Raw genomic sequence first — 19,771 nt, forward strand, 5'->3', positions numbered from 1 at the left:
AACTCTCGAGGCCTAGTATATGGCAGGAAAAAAGGGACTTTCCCCATTATTACTATTTCATCTTATCTTCTTTAAAACAAGCAAGAGTAAATTCATGTGCAAAATGAAACTATAAAATTATCAATTTGATTTTGCATAACATGGCATCTGAATCCAGCCACTGTAGTTTGTAAACCTTGATGCTCTCTTAATATGTTATGTGAAATCAGCCGCCATATAATAAACTATGGAAATCCAACATATGAAATCAGTAAACATCTATCAAATACTGGTCTTTAAGTCATTACAAAATATTGTACAGCTACTCTGCAAATGGAGGAGAGCTATGTTTGTTCCTGAATAGCCACTATTCAAATTTAATAGTTTGTTATTACACAGGTTTGCAATTGTTCGAGTTTTTCATCTTCGACATTGTTTTGATACATTACCTTTCCAGTACATCCTGCATGTTGAAAAACACATCATTACAGAGTTCACATTCCTAGAGTGGGTTGTGATCTAAAAGCCTAGCTGAAAGTGTGGGCCCCAAGTCTTATGTCTCTCTGCTAATATAGAAAGGCAGATAAGAAATAATTTTTTAATTAAAGTCAGAGATGCTTCAATGTAAATTCAGAGCCTATAGAAACATGCCTCTCTACTTGAGGAAGGTAGAAGAACAACTGCATTAAAAAGAGCCATTTCCAAGGAGACTCGGGTGTTTCATGACTCACCAGCTTGGTGCTGAGAGTTCAGCTGCAGCAGAGGCCGCCTGTTCCCTCCCCTCTGGAAGGATTGCTCTGGCTCCTTCGACGTTCACGGCCGCCGCCGCCGCCTCCTCCTCTTTCCTTTCCTTCCTACACTTTTCAAAACTCAGGGACGGGATAGAAACTTCACAAAAATTACCAACTAAAAGAAACTGGGTTTGAACTTTCTCTTGTTGCGCTTCTTTTGCATTTTCAGATCTCGCCGAATGCTAACTCCGCTCCGTGCAAGATGAAGTTAGCCTGCATCTTCTTTATTTTCCTATTTCAGGACTGTTTTTTAATAAAGAGGGTTCTCGCTCAGGGATCAGAAATATCGAACAGAGTAATAGCCTTCCAAGGTAAGAATATATTTCCATGATTCTGGTTTCTCCAGATGTGCCTGCTTTAATGGGCTGAAAGGATGAAGCTGTTAATCGTAACCCAACTCCACCTTTGCCCTACTCTTTCAGTAAAGATTTTTGATCGTGTTATTTTGTTTAAACTTTTACTTACATATCAATTTGACAAACAGAAAATTAAGTGCAGGGTAGCAATATGCATTCCACCAATGTAAGTAAAGAATATCCGTGGTGCAGTTTTTGGAGAGAGGGAAAGAACTTTCTGTGTCCCACTATAATATGCGTTTGGTAGGCATTTCAAAATATGTACAATATGCGTGCTTTTATTTCAGTGATCAACTGAACAGCCACGGCAAGTAATTTTAATGATACTTTATGCTGAAGACATAGGCAGAACATAGGCAGAAGCAAAACAAAGTGTGTTATTTTATAGAACAAAAAAAAACATCTCTTTGAAAGTGCCTTGAAAAAAATATAGGAAAGTGACCGGTTTTGAATTATGGATAGTAAAGCAAAAAGGGGAAGGAAAGAAAATATTTCCATTCTTGTTGGAAATTAAAATGTTCCAATATATAAAGTCAAAGGAGTAGAGAAGAAATAATTAAGAAGAATGTTTTTCTGTAAGTATATTTTTAAAAAGTACATTTAAAAAGTACATTTAATATAGTCAATGTGTAACTTATCATATTTGAGTAACTACTGCAAATTTTCATTTCAGAAATCAACTTTTCCAGTATATAACTGGAATATGTGATTTTTATCTGCTGATTATAAAGATTGTGGATTTTGTGATGAGATTGTAATAGGCCACCCCATGTATGCAAACATAATCTTAAATGCCTAGGATTTTGCCATGGTGAGAGGGTTGGTAGGTCTCTACCCATATTAACGTCCCCATAATTCTAGTGGTCCTGTCGATTATGTTTGATGCTGGAAGTAAAATTACATTCTCTTAAATTATATAAACTCTTTCAAATGGGTTTTCTTTTTTTCCCCGTGTTTCCAAAGCTCCTTATATTATTGCCTGCATGCCTAAATGTGCATATCTTGCAAATTTATTCATAGATTATATAGTGATTATTCTACTAGTTTTCTAAGAGTGGAGTGAGGCTAAGAGACCCTGGTTTGTCTAGGCCACCAAGTGACCTCAGAGCAAAAACAAGCCTATATAATTAATTGCTGAGGTTGCATTGGTGAGTAAGCCATAGGGAACAAAGGAGGTCTTAGTTTTGAATAAATCTGGAGAGTGTTCTGTGACTACAGCTTCCTTCCATATAACCTGATGCATTGAAAACTTTCTGATGAATCTTTTAATGTAAACATGTTAACATTTTATTTCTAAATTGTCCATTTTTGAATTTTAACAGATTGCCCAGTGGATTTGTTTTTTGTCCTGGATACCTCTGAGAGCGTTTCCTTAAGGGTAAAACCTTTTGGTAGAGCCAACGTTGACAAGATCAAAGCATTCACTAATCAATTCATTGATAAATTAAATGACAGGTACTTTATATACTCAAGTTTCTTGAATGTGGAAGTTATTGTAAAAAAGCATTATTATACTGATTTGGAAAGCTCTTTCTTTTGGCCACCCTGCCCTTTCTCTCTCTCCCTCTGTCTCACATCTCCAACATGCATAGACATGCGCAGGAAGAAGAAATAGTGATTTCTAGAGAGGCCATCTTGAAAATCAAAATGGACCTACAATGTCTAGGCAGTCAGAAACTGCTGAAGCCTGCACAGAACTACAGAGAAGCTGTTGGATGGATGTTAATATTTTTGAATAATTGTAAAAGGATCTGATATTTTCCTAAGAATTAGAATAAGCAGTATTTTTGCATTCATTTTTACCCTCTAATTAGCAAATAATGGTGATGGTGTTCCTTCTGAAAATGTTTCTTCAAAAAATTCCCTAATCATTAGTTTACATTTATTTTACAGTTTGCTGTTTCCACAGATTCATAAAAACACACACCCAAGGAAACATTTTTTTTTTCATATATTCCTGGGCCAATATTTTACTGATGTAGTTCCCTTCTGAATTGGTAGTTGTGCTTAAAAATGTTCAAGGGAGCTTAAATTGAAAGTCAGGAGGCAGCAATAGAAATAATTTTTAAAAGGCAGTTGTAGTAGAAATTCCAATTTCATATATTAGTATATTTGAAAACAGAACCCTGTTTTCGATTTGGCCAGATCCTGACCCCACAACCCTAACTAGTTTATTACTTATTTTTTCACTATCTGGGTGGCCCACATAGTATTGAAATGCAAGAAACCCAGCTCATAATAATAATAAAAAAATATTACTGCATCATGAGAAGAAACAGTCTCCTTCTAAACTGCATTTGGACCTTCTACAAGTTTATGGAAAATTTTGATGCTTTGTTGGGCTGAATAAAGGCAGTGTGTTTACAAAACATTGCTCCTGTGTTTTCATGTTTACTTTTTGCGTGTCAGGAAAGGAAAGAAAAGAGATGAACAACTAAAAGAGGTAGACCAGTTCTGGGGAGCACCCAGATGGAGCAACCAGAGGCAAAGGTGGTGGTAGACACCCATCAGCTTTATCTGCTTCTCTATCTGCTATCTATCTGCTCAGTAGTTGGTTTTAATTTCAGCCACTACCGGTTCCCTCATGGGTGCTCACGCATGTGTGTGATGCTTCTGCGCATGCGCAGAGACGTCCGGGCAGGTGGGTGGAGCCTCCCACCACCGCTACCAGTTCGCCTAATCTGGGGCAAACCAGTAGCAACGTACCACTGTATCTGCTTCTATCTGCTTCTCTGCTGGCTGTGGAACAGACCTAAAGCTTTGACAAGAGAAGAGACAAAACTTGTTAGGGGACCATTTTCAAATGAAGAAGATGAATTATCCTTTCGACTGATGTTAAAAAAACCTCTGAATAGGATCAAGCAAGTGAATCACTCTACTACCATCAGTCTGGTTCTCTGCTGCAAAAGCTAAGACTACAGAAGTCAAGCAAAGTCTTATTTTTCTCTCTCAGGAAGTAGAGGTCACAAAATAGCAATCTAAATGCCACTACAGGACACCAACCACAATGATTAGATGCTGCTAGCATTTAATGGAGCCTGTACTGTAGTCCTGAAGTAACTATTGACCAATCTCAGCAGATGCTTCCTATATGGACTTAGCTGCAGTGTACAGAATCATGTATGGAATAGTCGGGTGACTTGCCTTGCAGTGATAGAAATAAAATAGGCTATTATCTGTTTTTGTCATTGCTCATGCTGAAGATGGTATGCATGTTCCTGGGAATATCACATCATTGCTGAAATTCTGCCTCTGCTGGATCCTCAAAAGCTAAGAAAAATTTCTCTACTTGCAGAATGATTGCTGGAAGCCATTTCACTGTAGAACTGAAAATATAGGTTTCTGTTGGATAACCAACAGATTCTAGCCAATATGCAACATCATCTGATTTAAACTAAGGAGGGGGTGCCTGTGGAATGAACTGGTCTAGTTCTATAACTTCACACCCATATTCTTCATCCATATTCACTGTCCTGATATGTCCTGGTTTCTCATTTTTCTCAGATTCCTGTTTACCAGGAATCTGCTAAAACAAATAATACTTTACTATTACTGAGGCAAAAAGCATGTCTTGGGAAAAAGGGATACATTCTTCCCACTCATCCCCTCCCTCTTTTTTTTTTTTGTACAGATACTATCGGTGTGACCGAAATCTAGTGTGGAATGCAGGTGCCTTACATTACAGTGATGAGGTGGAACTGATCAAGAAACTTACCCGGATGCCCAGTGGGCGAGCAGACTTGAAGAACCGCGTGACCTCAGTAGAGTCTATTGGGAAAGGCACCTATACTGACTGTGCCATTAAGGCAGGGCTTGAAGAACTACTCATTGGGTAAGTCGGAACCATAGTTTCTCATGGCACCAATAGAGAGAAGGAAAAATGTGTGTGGAAATCCGCAGACCATTAGAAGACAGAGGCCTTAGGCCATTGATGGCGAACCTTTTCGGCACCGAGTGCCCAAACTGGAACACGCATGTGTGCATGTGCGCGTGGTGAAGCCCCGGAAACTCGAAGACCAGCTGGCCGATGTGCATGCGCTCACTGGCCACCTGGTCTTCTGGTTTCCGGTGCACGCTGACCAGCTGGTCTTCACGAACACCGGAGACCCGGGAACTTGAAGACCAGGTGGCTGATGCGCATGTATGCACTGGCCACCTGGTCATCTGGTTTCCGGTGCATGCATGCCCACCGGCCAGCATACCAGAGCCAGATGGTCTTCAGGTTTCCAGGGCTCCGGCACATGCAAAGATCATCTGGCTGGCGCACATGCACATGCCAGAAACCAGAAGAGCAGTTGGTGACAGCGCACATGCCCAAAAAGAGGGCTGTGCGTGCCACCTCTGGCATGTATGCCATAGGTTAGCCATCACGGCCTTAGGCATTGATACCATCATTCTAACCCTAGAGGTCCAGCAACCATAAAAAATGAGACTTAAGAGAGAATTCCAACTACAGTATATCCTTGCAAAAAAAAACAACAACCCATAGTGTTTGAATTTGTGTGAGTGCTCCATCACTAGAAGTTTTTTAAAAAGCATTGGACAAGACAGCTATTTGTCAAGATATACAGCAGTGATAGCTAATCTTTTCTGGACCGAGTGCCTGAAGCGTACACATGCACACACCAATGCGCATGCACGTGCCCGAACCCCCAAAATGCAATGCGCGCATGGCCTCCACATGCCTCCGTCCCCCCACGCATGCACGGCAGAGACTCGAAGACCAACTGGTCGGTGGAAGGCGTGCGTGCATGCGCTGTGGAGCTGAACTGGAGTAATGGCTTGCATGCCCACAGAGAAGGTGCTGTGTGCCACCTGTGGCACGCGTGCCATAGGTTCGCCATCACAGATATAGAATCCTGCTTGAGCAGGATTAGGTTGGGTTCCAAAGTTCCTTCCAGCTGTTATTTTGTTATTCTGTTGTATGGGGAAAAGCTTAGGATACTTTACATGGTATTTGTTTTACAAAACTTTAATTTTTATCAGTACCAGTTTTCATGTTTTTAATGTACTTCTATCCCCTTCACTCTTACGCACTATAGACACATCCCTTGGAAATGTCAAAATCATTTGACTCTAGATCCGTGATGGCGAACCTATGGCACGCGGAGCCATATTAGTGGGCATGCCAGCTCAGCTCTGGGGCGCATGCGCGCGCCAGCCAGCTGACTTTCGGGCCTTCTGGGCCCACCAGAAGTAGGGAAACAGGCTGTTTCCTGCCTCTGGAGGGCCTGGGGGCGGGGTGGGGAAGGCCCGTTTTTCTTTCTTACCTGGCTCCAGATCCTCTCTGTGTATCTGGGAAGGGCGAAAACAGCCTTTCCCACTCCCTTGGAGGCCCTACGGAGGCTGAAAGGGCCCATTTCCCAACTCCTGGTCGGACAGGAAGTGATGTTTTTTCCTGTCCCCAGCCTCCAGAAGCTCCTAGAGAGGCTCCTAGAGACTCCTAGAGATGCTCCTAGAGAGGTTCTGGAGACTGGGGACAGCAAAAAATGTCACTTCCTGTCCCACCGAGAGTTGTGAAATGGGCCCTTTCAGCCTCTGAAGGGCCTCCAAGGGAGTGGGAAAAGCTGTTTTCGCCCTTCCTAGATACACAGAGAGGATCTGGAACCAGGTAAGAAAGAAAAACGGGCCTACCAGGTCATCATGTGCCAGGAACGGGAGGGGGGAGGGGGTTGCGCATGCATGCACGTGCGCACGCGCGCAACCCTCCCCCACCCCCCCTCTCCTGGCACGCAATGGCAAAAAGGTTAGCCATCACTGCTCTAGATGATCCTAAGAGGATGTCCATTAAAGGATCATTGGGGCCAGGCCTGGGCAAGCACAACCTATGCTGAAATTGGCTCTTTCGGAGTGGGAGGGGGAAAGATGGGAAATAAACAGATTTAATACCTAAATTTTAAAAATGCAGGAGTGGGTAGATGTTTTACACATTTCCACAAACCATTTGCAGGAGTTGAAACCAAGAATTTCAGTGTTTACATGGAAGTGTTTACAATAATATATAATGTTTCAAGGTAAGCAGCCAGATGTCTCTGTATCCATAAATCTCATCTCTAGCAAGATGAAAGTAATTTTTCATTGTTAAGATGTATGCATACAACCATAAATAGAAATAATCACATAAATATTTTCTATCGAATTTGTATTGTCCTTCCCAGTAGAATGATGTTTTTATATGGAAAACCCAGGTAGTCTTTCATGGAGGAAGCAGCTCTCATGTTAGCTTTTATATGTGAGTCAATGAGTGAAATGGACTTTTTCTCTGTTAAAAAAGAAAACATCCATGTCCTGGGTGAAATGTTGAGCTGGAATGTGTTCCATCTCTGCATGTATATGTTTATCTATTTGAAAATTAAATATTTGTCCTTGGTCTAATATTATTTATCTTAGTGATTTGGCTTTCTTTTATTTCAGGGAGAGGCATTTATTTTTGTTTTCTATTTAAATTACAACAAAATTGTGCATAATTTATCAAAAAGTTATTATTTTCTGAAAGTTGTAGAAGTATCAGGAGCGAATGAAACTGTTACAGTTACAAGTATGTGTGTGTGAGTCTATACATGGAAATTGGAGGAGAAAACCCTCAGATACTTAAAATATCTCTATTAATTATAAGACTGGAAAGAAATGACTGATTTATTAGGTGACTATGGAACTAGACATATGTGTAATAGTACTATAAAATAGTAGTAACTGAAATTACAATGAATAAGGAACTATATCAATACTAAGTGTCTGAATGTACTTTTGCAACTTAGTACTACCATGTTTCCCCCCAAATAAGACCTATCCTGAAAATAAGCCCTGGCCTGATTTTTAAGTGTGCACCTAATATGAGCCCTACCCCAAAATAAGCCCTAGTGAATGGGTGGGCGTGGCCAGCACAGGAGGCAGTGAGTGTGCACGGGTCGATGGTGTGTAGCAGCAGCTGCAGCCCGTGCAACATAGGTGAGTTCATTACCTGTCCAAGCACCAGGTGGAGGCAGGGGTGGGAGGGAGACACATGATCTGGACACGCTGCATGGGCCGCGGAAAAGTGGAGAGTCAGTAGGCCAGAGCGGCAAGCAGTTGCGGGAGGCTCATCTTCGCGCGGTAGCACTGGCAGCAGGCAGAGGCGTGGGGGGAAAGGCAGGTGATTCAGACATCCCCCGTGAGCCACGGAAAAGCTGAGAGTTGGTGGGCCAGAGCAGGTGGGCAGCCATGGGAAGCTCATCTCCATCTGCCAGTGCCGCTGCATGAAGATGAGCCTTCCGCAGCTGGCCAACCGATCCGGCCCACCGACTCTTGGCATTCTTGCAGCCTGTGCGGTGCATTCCGATCACCTCCCTCCCCACCCCCCCGCGTCTCTGCCTCCATCTTCTGCTTGGATAAAAAATCAATTCACCTGTGCTGCACGGTCTGCGCAGCCCGAGTGCGCCGACGAAGAAACCAGCAGGCTGCACTGCTGCCATATACCAGTGGTCCCTGTGTGCTTGCCACCTCTTATGCATGCGCTGAGGGGTGGGATGCCCAGCCATGCTGATCTCCCTGAAATTATGTTTCCTCGAAAATAAGCCCTAGTGCTTATTTTGCAGCCCAAAAAATATCAGACCAGATCTTATTTTCGGGGAAACACAGTAGTATATGTTTCCTCATGGTCCAAAATTAGATTAAGATAGCATTCAGATAGACTTTTAAATATGAACTCTACTGTGTCTTTCAAAATTACTTAAAATGTTTCATTGAGACTCCTACCTCTGTACTGAGCATCACATGACTTCTGAAGGTTTTATTCTCCAGGATAAACAAAGTTATAGCACAGTTAAGGATCCACTTCAATCCATGGATTTGAACCTTGTCTTTCGCAGGTAGTCCTTTCATTGTCTCCATTGATACCTGACATGGCTGCCAACCCCCAACTACCTGTACTAGTTTTCTGATTTATAAGGAGAAGCCCTTTTAGACTTTTCTTAAGATTTTACTGATATATCAGCAGATATTATCATGGTGTATTATTATTGTTGTTATTGTTATTATTATTATATTTTTACCCCAGTTTGGCTTTCTCTGTCTCTCTGACTATGTTTCTGTGTCTGTCTTTGTCTCTCAACTCAGGGCAGCATAATACATAAGCAGAAAAGATAAAACTCCATAGCAACCATTTAGGATTGTGATGTGATGAGAGTGCATGCTTATGTAATATGGTTTGTTTTTCATTGACTGGTTTTAATTTTTTCAGCGGATCTCATCATAGGGAAAATAAGTATCTTATTGTGGTGACAGATGGACATCCCTTAGAAGGTTACAAAGAGCCCTGTGGGGGACTGGAAGATGCTGCCAATGAAGCAAAGCACCAGGGGATCAAAGTGTTTGCTGTTGCTGTATCTCCAGACCATCTGGTATGAAATGTGTACACATGGATGATGTTCGAGCAATTACTGTCAATAAATAAAGATCAGTCCAGAGACAGCTCTTGCTCGGGAGATATGCTTGTTCCTATGATTTTGCAGACTGTGGCCAGCCACAGAGGTGGCACCCTTTGCTCTAACCCTTGATTGTAATAATCAGAGATGCTGCCCTCTTTGTGCAGCATTTCCTAAAACTATACTGGTTCTGATTTAATTCAAATTTGCTGATTTTAAAAGTGCAATATATCATATGCCCAGGGCCGGATTTTCCTATAGGCTAACTAGGCTTCAGCCTAGGGCCTCAAGATCAAGAGGGGCCTACACAGTGGTGGGATTCTGGGAGTTCTAGGGGGTTCGGCCGAACCCTTTGTTAAATTGCTGGCTCGTCCGCCCCTCACCCCGCTCCGCCTCCCACCCGCGCGGCGCCAGCCTACCGTAGCCAGGGGTAGGCAATTGTGGCTCTTTTACAACCTGTGGACTTCAACTTCCAGAATTCCCGAGACAGCTTGGCTGTCTGAGGAATTCTGGGAGTTGAAGGCCACAGGTTGTAAAAGAGCCACAATTGCCCACCCCTTCCCTAGCCTGAGTTCCGCTGCCTGGGATCCACGTGGGCTGCCACGTGGTTCCCCACCGGCTCCGGACGCAAGAGAGCAGGATGGAGAAAGCAGCTTCCACGCCTTCACTCACCCTCACTCTCTGCTCTGTTGGATCGCCGGCCGTTCGCTTACCCCGCCCACTCCCAATCTATTGCTGCCTCCGATGGCTAGAGGAAAAAAAAAATTCAAATTCTTGCCGCGGGGCTTCAAAGGGCCGCCCTAGAGCCAGTGGTGCAGCCGAACCCTTTGTTAAATTGCTGGCTTGCCCCGCTCCTCCGCACCACTATTTATTGCCAATAAATAGTGGTGGGCGAGGGGCGGGGGAGCCAGCAATTTAACAAAGGGCTTGGTGTTTTTTTTGTAATTTTATTGGCCCACGGAGCTTCAGCATAGGCTAATTGGCCTCCCGGCTCTCAGCTGATTTGTCTCAGCTGTTTTGCTCAGGGCTCTTCTGCCTCCTTGCAAAGAGTGCTGATTTTTTTCCCCCTAGCATTGCTGAGAAATGAAACTGAAACTGCTTTGCTGTTGCTGCAAGGTTGGAAAATTAGGCAGGCAGAATTCTTTTCTTTTTCTCACCAAAAAAGGTAGGTGCAAACAATGGGAAATTTAGGGAAAAAGAGGAGAGTTCAAGATTTTAAAACACAAAAGAAAAAAAGCTCTATTTAACTAGGGAATTGTAATAATTGAGATATTATTAACTGCATATTTCTGAAAGCAGAAATGGTTAAGTTGTGGTTTGGAGGAATATATGGGGGAAATTATTTGGTTTATTATTATTGGTAAATATAATTAATTGATTTATAAGAAATTGGATTGCATGGAAATAATTGGAATATTCATGTTCATATTGATTAATATACAAAAAAGTAGTTATATAACTAATTGATTTATATTAAAATGTTGAATTTATATTAAACAACTAATATTACATAATTAACCAATGTGAGGATGGATATAAAAATAAATGACAATGGGAAGGGGTATAATATAGAATAGAAGGGAAAAATTGAATTTGATTAAGATTAGAGATGAGGATGAAGGGTAATATTGGTTTTTTACAAAAATAGATGAGGAATAAATATGGCAAAAAGGAAATATAGAAATTGTAAATTTAATTGAAATGACTAAACAGTGTTTAAATTTGTGAACCGGCCAAATACTCTGTTCAAAGAAAATACATTGTATGTTTGTATGTGTGTTTCTAATTATTGTTATTTATTCATATTTGTTCTCTTTTATTCTTTAAAGTTTAACAATTCATTCTTTATCTTAATATCTTTATATTTGTTTGGGGTTGGCTTTCTTCCCTTTCATCTTTTTTATTGTACAGCAATCTTTCTCCTCAAACCTACCACCTCTCTCTTTTCTTTCCTTCTTACTTTCTCTTCCTCCCCCTCTTCTTCTCCTCCCTACTTCCTCTTCCTTTCTCCTTCTCCTCCTCTCTTCCTCCCTCTCTTATCCTCCCTCCTACTCTAATTTCCCTTCCCTTCCTTCATCCCTCTCTATTGCTGTATCCTTTTATGCATGTGGACTACTCAGAGGGCTGAAAAAGTTATTTTTTTACTGGTCCTCACACTTTTGACCAGTCCTCGAATTTACGACTGTCCTCACAATTTATGTTTTTGCCCTATCTTGTCACCATGGTGAAGAGAAGCAGTTGTGAAATGAGTGACATGGTTGTTAAGAATGCTACAATGGGCATAAATGATGACCAGTCATAAGTGCGAAGACTGGTCAAAAGTGCGAGGACCTGTCAGAAACCACTCTTTTCAGCCCTCTGGGTAGTCCTTTTGTGCATATGGACTACTCAGAGGGCTGAAAAAGTTATTTTTGACTGGTCCTCGCACTTTTGACCAGTCCTCGAACTTACGACTGTCCTCACATTTTACGTTTTTGCCCCATCTTGTCACCATGGTGAAGAGAAGCAGTTGTGAAATGAGTGACATGGTTGTTAAGAAAGCTGCACGGGCATAAATGTGAGGATGGTCATAAGTGTGAGGACCGGTCAAAAGTGCGAGGCCCAGTCAGAAATGACTTTTTTCAGCCCTCTGAGTAGTCCCTATGCACATAGCCACGCCCACCCAGTCACATGATTGCCAAGCCACACCCCCAACAAAGCCACGCCCACAGAACCTGTTGTTAAAAAAATTGAATCCCACCACTGGTGAAAGGGCCTCATAAGTGGAGTAGCCTAGGGCCTCTTTTCATCTAAATCCGGCCCTGCATATGCCTAATTATGCCAGGTCAGATAAGGTACACGTGCTTAAATAAAGGTTAAATTAGGTTTAACCTTAAATTAGGTTTTAATAAAACCTCATGTAATCTTTAAAAAGAAACATTGGCAATTCTTATTGCTCAGATATTTCAGTGAGTAGCAAATCTTCACAAAAAAATAGTTGATAGCTATGGGTCAATCATTAAAATTTTTTTCCATGCATTCTTTCAACTGATGTGTGTTTCATTTGGCAGAAAGGGGCAGTAGGTACAGAAAATTGCAGAAAACATGCAAAGACATATATGTGTGTGTAAAGAAATCTTTTCAGGTATTACAGTGAATGCACATATGTTCAGATCTAAAGTTAACTGCCCAAATGCCTCCCCTCCCCTGCAGGAGGATGTCAGTACATTTCCTGGCATATTACATAGATAACTATAACCAAACCTACATCAACACAAATGAGTGGAATTATATTTGGATCTTCATGTGAAGATTAGAGTACCAACAGTCTATGCAGCAATTAGACCAAGCTCATTGCTAAATTTACAAGCTGACATTGGAGTGAAAATATAGTTTTGATTTGGTTTATTTTATCCTAGGAATCCAGATTAAATGTGATTGCTACAGACCATGACTATCGTCGCAATTTCACAGCAACTGTACCACAAAGCGATATTCCTAGAACAATTGACACCATCATTGAAATGATTGTAAGTCTTAGTGTTTCTTTTCTATTTATTAGATCTACTTGAAAGGAAGATAATAGAGACTCAAGTAGATGAGTTCTTCTGTCTAATTTGCTTTTCTACAGCAATAATTTTAAATTTAGAGGTATTTTCCTGTTGGATAAACGTATCATGCATTAGATATACTATCTTATTATTTCTGATCATTTTCTTCCTTATTTTTTCTTTCAGAAAAATAATGTGGAACATGTGGTAAGTTTTTTCAGTGCCCTTTTGTTCATTCAAGAATCATTTTTATCTTGTAAATTTTCTAATTTCTTTTCACTATTTCTTTCCTAGTAAACCTTGAGCTAATCATGCCAATGTTAATCTAAATGCCAAGATTCACTCTTATTGCCTATGATTTAGTAAGAAGGAAACAGCGAAATGTTTTTGTCCCAAGGAATAGAAGGAAGAACCATATCTTACACCAAAGTTACAGCCCTTTGCTCAGATAACAAAGGAGGATTCAAAATCTTAATCTTCTATTTAAAAGTTAGGACTAATGTAAGCTCTGCAAAAATTGAAATATTTGAGAATTTAAATAGTTTTTAAAAACTTATTTTATAAAAACTGGAATTATCAGCAAGTCAGTATTTATATTTATATCTAGTTTTTGGAGAGAAGGGGGGTTCTGAGCAAGTATAGGCATTAAGCATGAATGATCTTAGGCCACAAGATTCAGGCCAAAGAGTTTTCTACCAAAACATTTCTTTGGCTGTTTGTCAACATGATCCAGCTTCAACCTTCTACAGCACTAGACTGGTCTCAAAATGGAGGCTCCAACATGTGCTCAGTAACTCAAAAGTATGCCAGCCTGGAGCTGAAGCCAGAGGGCTGAATGATAGTCCTCTAGTTTGCATTTTGCTCTAAAGTGTCTCATTTACATTGGCACTTGGCCCAGTCTGATGCAGTCCCTTTTGTCACAAGTGATCAGATGTTTTCATCCTAAAGCAGAGAATAATGGAAATATAGCTGAACATCTTGAGGGTATCTTTCCTCTTTTCTTACCATGCTGGAGATTTGCATATTGACAGGTCCTACATCAACATAAATAATTTCTGAAGAGAAAACTCTAGAGCAAATAGCAGAACAGACAATTATTATGCTGTTTTTTGTGTTTGTCCCCTGAAATAAGTCCATACAACATTTTTCTTATAATTTTTTAACTTAACACATTTAGGCATATTCAAGGAACATAATTTTGTTGGTTTTTTGGTTGATGACTGTTCAAATGGACAGGAAACTAATCTAGAAGCTCCAAACAATTGCATTATGTCATGTGGCAGCCTCAGTTCCAGCTAGAACTCACCAGCATTGTGTGGGAAACTGCTTCTCAATTTTTCTAGCTTGTTACAAATGAAGGGATGAAGGAATGCTTTTAAGTTAGAACAAAAGATAAATGTACTCATTCTATAAAAGTGTAAACTTGATAACTCTTTTAATGGTGTCTTTTTATTCTGTCAACAGTGCTGTTCCTATGAATGCCAGGTGAGTGTTATTATCTTGACAGTCCAGCAATATATAAAATCTTGCTTTTTACATTCCTGTGCTCTAATCCCAATTTTTGATTGTTGTTTCTTAGCCTCCTCGAGGACCTCCAGGGCACATTGGGGACCCAGGAGAAGAGGTGGGTGTTTTCTTCACTATATCAGTTCTATAAGACTACATTTAGATTGACTGCCAAATATCTGGTAGAATTTATTGTCACCTAAAAAGTAGTCATACAGTGGAAGGAGGTGATTAATGGAGGCAAGAAGATCAGACATTTGCAAGCTGCTCACAGCCATCCTACCATGGTTTTATGTGAGCAGCCCTTTGAATTGTTGTTCTGCTGATGATCAAACCCAGATCAGGAATGATAATTGTTGCCATTCAGGATTTAATTCTGAATGTATGAACCAGCCTGATATAATCTGGCTAATGTACAGTTAAGCTCTGCCCATTTGAATCCTCAACTGAGCGGGCAGTCATATAGGTCTCTGTTACCTGAACTAGACCAATATGTTCATTCAAAATTTCATTTAAGAGTTGCCTTATGGGCAAATGGCCTTGCATTTAAGAATAGGACCTTTGATTGAAAAACTTATTTCTTTCACTTTGACATATTTGGTTAGCTTGCAACCTGAAAAGAAGTGAAGCCAGCCAGTTCTCCTCTCCGTGAAATGACTAACTTGACACCTTCTACAGTGTGCACTTCTGTCAATAATAATACTTCATTCCAAGCCTTTTCCTGTCCATTCTCCTATTGACAGAGACCTCAGCAGCTGTACAGTACTCACTTCCATTCTTCTCTGCCATGCAAACCTTTCCATTCCAGATTGAGGGAGTCCTTTCTTTAAAGGCTCCTCGGTTCCCATTACTACTTTCTTTTTGTTTATGTACCTGCTAATTTATATGACTAGAATAGTCTTTTGGGGGAAAATAGTACTTCTACATTTTACAGAGTTTTGTTAGACTTTTGTAATTATTTACTGTTATTGCTTCCGAAACAATTGTGAAAAGTGAAAAGATAGGTTAAAAATTAATGTTATGTGTATTGCAATATTTGGCATTTGCCCAACATTAAAGGACAGCTTTGAAATTGCAAGATCATTCATAACATGACCCCTTTTCTTTGATGGTTTTTAAAAGCTAAACTTTACCTGAAATGTAAAGTTAAATAAAAATTGGTAATAGAATCTAATGCTTACTGATATTTTGTTTCAGGGAGAAAGAGGGAGACCTGGCTTGCCAGGAGAAAAAGGAGAAGCTGGAGATCCTGTAAGTAGAAAATATATTTGACCTTGGATGAAAGATACTCAAAGTGAAGCTGAATCTTATGTAATACTGAATTATTTTAATGTATATTCTGAATAAATATGGAGTATTTTCTTTTAGTTGGAGGGCTGCATTCCTACCAAAGGACATTTTCCATATATGAAGACTTGTGAGATAACGTTAATCAATTTTGCAGACACACCATATGTATGTCAGCATCTTCCTGAAATTGCAAACTGCCAATGAAGTTACAGGAGGGGTGAGATTCGGCCTGACTTCACCCATCCATTCTAATAATAATAATAATAATAATAATAATAATAATAATAATAATAATAATAATAATAATAATAATAATAATTTTATTTCTATACCGCCCTTCTCCCAAAGGACTCAGGGCGGTGTACAGCCTAATTAAAAACAGAATAAACATCAATTTAAAATAATTTAAAAATATTAAATAAATTTGACTTAATTTAAAACCCCCAAAATTTAAAACATCCAATTTAAAATTACATTGCTAACCCAGCCTGGTGGAACAATAGGGTCTTGAGTGCGCAACGAAATACCCGGAGGTCAGAAATCTTACGAATTTCCGGGGGCAGTTCATTCCACAGGGCTGGGGCTCCCACAGAGAAGGCCCTCCCCCTGGGTGTCGCCAGCCGACATGACTTGGCCGATGGCACCCTGAGGAGACCCTCTCTGTGGGAGCGGACTGGCCTGTGGGAGGCTATTGGTGGCAGAAGACGGTCTCGAAGGTACCCGGGTCCTATGCCATGGAGCGCTTTAAAGGTGGTAACCAACACCTTGAATCGCACCCGGAAGACCACTGGGAATTCTGTTGAAGTATCTCATGATTCTTTCTCAAATCATCAGTATTATGTCCAGTTTTGGTAGATTTTAATGCACCACTATAATATAATAAAACTAGGGGACACTTCTGTAATTTTCACAAAGAACTGTAATCTTCAATCTTCTGTAGTCTTCAAAAAGACCCTTACGTAAATCAGGAGATCACATCTGATAGGCACTAATACATTTGTCAGTGAAGTGTTTTTGATAACATAGAAAAGCTTTAATATGAAATTCTGGAAGCCCTGAGCTAGTGTGAATTCAAAAGAGATTACTTCTGAATAGACACGTCTAAAATTGCATTATTAAAGAAACAAGGTTGGATCCAGCCATGAGTCCATTCTACTTGTATGTCTTAATCCAACTGTATATCAATCTTAATGCTTTTGTATTGTATTGTAAGAAATTGTCAAAATCCCAATTAACACAAAATTCTGGATGAAATTCTTTTCCCTACAATCTTGAGAGAATTTCCTAAACAAGAATCGGATCTGACTGCAATGGGATTTATTGTTTGAATGTTATTCTTTACCTAGGGAAAGCAAGGTGACCCAGGACCTATTGGCTACCAAGGGATGAAGGCAAGTATAATTTCACTTATTGCTTTCTTGATTTTTTTTTCTCATAATTTTATTTGTAATATATCTGACCTTTCCCCCTCCTTCTCATTTTTAGGGAGACAAGGGTAGCCGAGGGGACAAGGTGAGTTGTGTTAATTAACAGTGCTACAAAAGCAAATGAATCTGTGTTGAATTATTGGGGGGGGGACAACTCCAAAATTCATTGTTAGCGTATGCCATTTTTAGGGCCAGTCAAAATATCACAAGAATTAGCCTTGATCTAGATGTATGCTATAAACCAAATAGAGGATGGGGAAGAGAAACTGGCTTGTGATTGAAACTGCAACGTCTCTATACTCTCAGGATCTTATCTCATTTCATATCATTTCAAACCACATAAATAAATCACAATTGAGTGGGTTTACACATCAAGCCAAAAACAAATCAACAGCATTTTGATTTAATATATAGCATGAATCTGGTTTATAACTGCAAATACCTCAAAAAATCATTTAACCCCACCCCCCCTGCCCTCACCCTCTGCTGCTAACTTCCTTTAGAGAATCTACTGTAGCACTCTAATAGTTGCCTATCAGCCTGCCTGCTATGTAGCACTTCAGGAAATTTCCTGTAATATTTAATTAAAGCCTGCCTTCTTCCTGAGATCTCATCAAATAAATAAACATGTCCTACAATCAGTTTGAAATGCAAATATGTTAAAATTGCTTCTAAAGTGTCTATTTTCCAGAAGGAGAAAAGGATATTTAAAAAATTAAATTAATTTGGTTCTACTTGGAATTGTTTGGATCTGAAATTCCCACTAGAACCATTGGACAAAGAAACAAATCTTGGATTCTATTTTGCACATTTATTTATTTGTTTATCAAATTTATATGGCCACCCATCTCACAAACAAATGATTCTGGGCATCATACATTAAAAATAAAAACGATACATTAAATACAATATGTTAAAATATATTAAATATATATTTTATATAAAAATTATTTTAAAACTATTATTACGATTAATTTACAATTCAATTCACAGTCTGGGAGTGGTAAAAACCTAACAATTCAAGTCCTAACCAAGGGCCTAAGAGTTGTTAAAGTAGCATCTGAATATATAGGCAGTTCTGAGTAAGGTGGTTTTTTGCAAAGTCAGAATATTCAGGTCTAAGTTCAAATTTTCAATGTATCTAGGCAGCCCTTTGGGTATTGCTCCAAGGGCTCCTATTACTGTTGTTGCAACCATTGATTTCTTCCTCCATAGTCACTCAACTTCAATTTGAAAATCATGATATTTTGTTATATTTTCTAGCTGTTTTCTATAGTAGTAGTAATAGTAGTAGTGTTAATCTTCAATTTATTGTTGTTGATGATGATGATGATTTAATCTTCAGTTTGACTCATAGTCTGGGACTGATAAAATTTTAACAGTTCAAGTTCTAATCAAGACCTAAGAGCTGTTAAGGTAAAGTCTGAGCATATAGGCAGTTCTGAGTAAGGTTGTTTTTTGCAAAATCAAAATATTCAGGATTTATGAGTTCAAAATTTCCATGTATCCAGGCAACCCTTGGGGTATTGCTCCAAAGGCTATTATCATTATGATTATTTATCCTACTATCATGGGGACAGTAATTCTATGACCACTAGGAAGTTAAACAATCAGAGCAAAGACAGGGAATGGTTCAGATAAGATTTAGGATATTTTGCAAAATTGTATATATGCTTTTTTAAATGAAAAGGCTAATTCTGTTCAAAAGGACATACAATTTGTTCCTAGGATATTGTATTATGGCATGATGCAGCCACTGTATTTGCTGATATAATATCAGTGCCCAGTGATTATCTAGAAGATCATATAATATTACGTAGTAAGCTCTAAAAAGAGGACCAAAAACATCCACTTCCCCTGCCCTTTTCCATATAGCTCCAGTAAGCACTTGTACATCATTCTAAATCATCTTCTTTCATCTACAGGGCTCAAGAGGTGCAAAAGGAGGCAAGGTGGGTCTTTAGATTTTGTTTGGGGGATGATGCCATTATCTTTTTGAAAGTGAATTGAATTATGTATTATATACCTGACTTTTTTTTCTGTTACAGGGAGAGAAGGGCAAGCGTGGCATAGATGGCGCTGATGGCATGAAGGTATGGTTGATATTTGCACACAGAAGGTAGTTTCCCTCCTTATGCCTTAAAAAAAAAGCTGCATTAAAGGTTGCAATTGAATAAAGTATTGGCTTTAAGGGTGTGAATGAAGAAAGTGGTTAGAATGCAATAATGCAGGCTAACTCATTGCTCACTCCAGGAGTTCGATTCTGAGCGGCTTAAAGTTGATTCAGCCTTCCAACCTTCCAAGGTTGATAAAGTGAGGACCCAGATGGTTGGGGGCAATATGCTGACTCTCTAAACTGCTTAGAGAGGGCTGTAAAGCGCTGTGAAGTGGTATCTATATATATATAAAAGGGAAATACCACTCACACATCATCACAAAATCTCCACTTATGAAATTTGCCACTTTTATGTTCCTCTTGGTTTCTAGGTG

The 19,771-nt window shown here is 39.6% G+C and overlaps 1 protein-coding gene across 1 annotated transcript in view; it reads left to right on the plus strand.

The window, feature by feature from the left end:
• The first annotated feature begins 434 nt into the window (after positions 1–434).
• Positions 435–19,771, plus strand: part of COL6A1 (collagen type VI alpha 1 chain) — a 68,945-nt gene continuing 49,608 nt past the window's right edge. Inside the window, exons 1-13 of the mRNA XM_087886023.1 lie at positions 435–1,081; positions 2,449–2,581; positions 4,758–4,958; positions 9,345–9,504; positions 12,927–13,037; positions 13,245–13,265; positions 14,523–14,543; positions 14,638–14,682; positions 15,762–15,815; positions 17,201–17,249; positions 17,344–17,366; positions 19,207–19,233; positions 19,330–19,374. Of these exons, the coding sequence (XP_087742149.1) occupies positions 973–1,081; positions 2,449–2,581; positions 4,758–4,958; positions 9,345–9,504; positions 12,927–13,037; positions 13,245–13,265; positions 14,523–14,543; positions 14,638–14,682; positions 15,762–15,815; positions 17,201–17,249; positions 17,344–17,366; positions 19,207–19,233; positions 19,330–19,374 (999 nt within the window). The 5' untranslated portion in view covers positions 435–972. The remainder of the gene's footprint in view (positions 1,082–2,448; positions 2,582–4,757; positions 4,959–9,344; positions 9,505–12,926; positions 13,038–13,244; positions 13,266–14,522; positions 14,544–14,637; positions 14,683–15,761; positions 15,816–17,200; positions 17,250–17,343; positions 17,367–19,206; positions 19,234–19,329; positions 19,375–19,771) is intronic.

Source organism: Pantherophis guttatus, chromosome 1 (assembly GCF_059756535.1).
Source record: "Pantherophis guttatus breed Tessera chromosome 1, ASM5975653v1, whole genome shotgun sequence".
NCBI lineage: Eukaryota > Metazoa > Chordata > Lepidosauria > Squamata > Colubridae > Pantherophis > Pantherophis guttatus.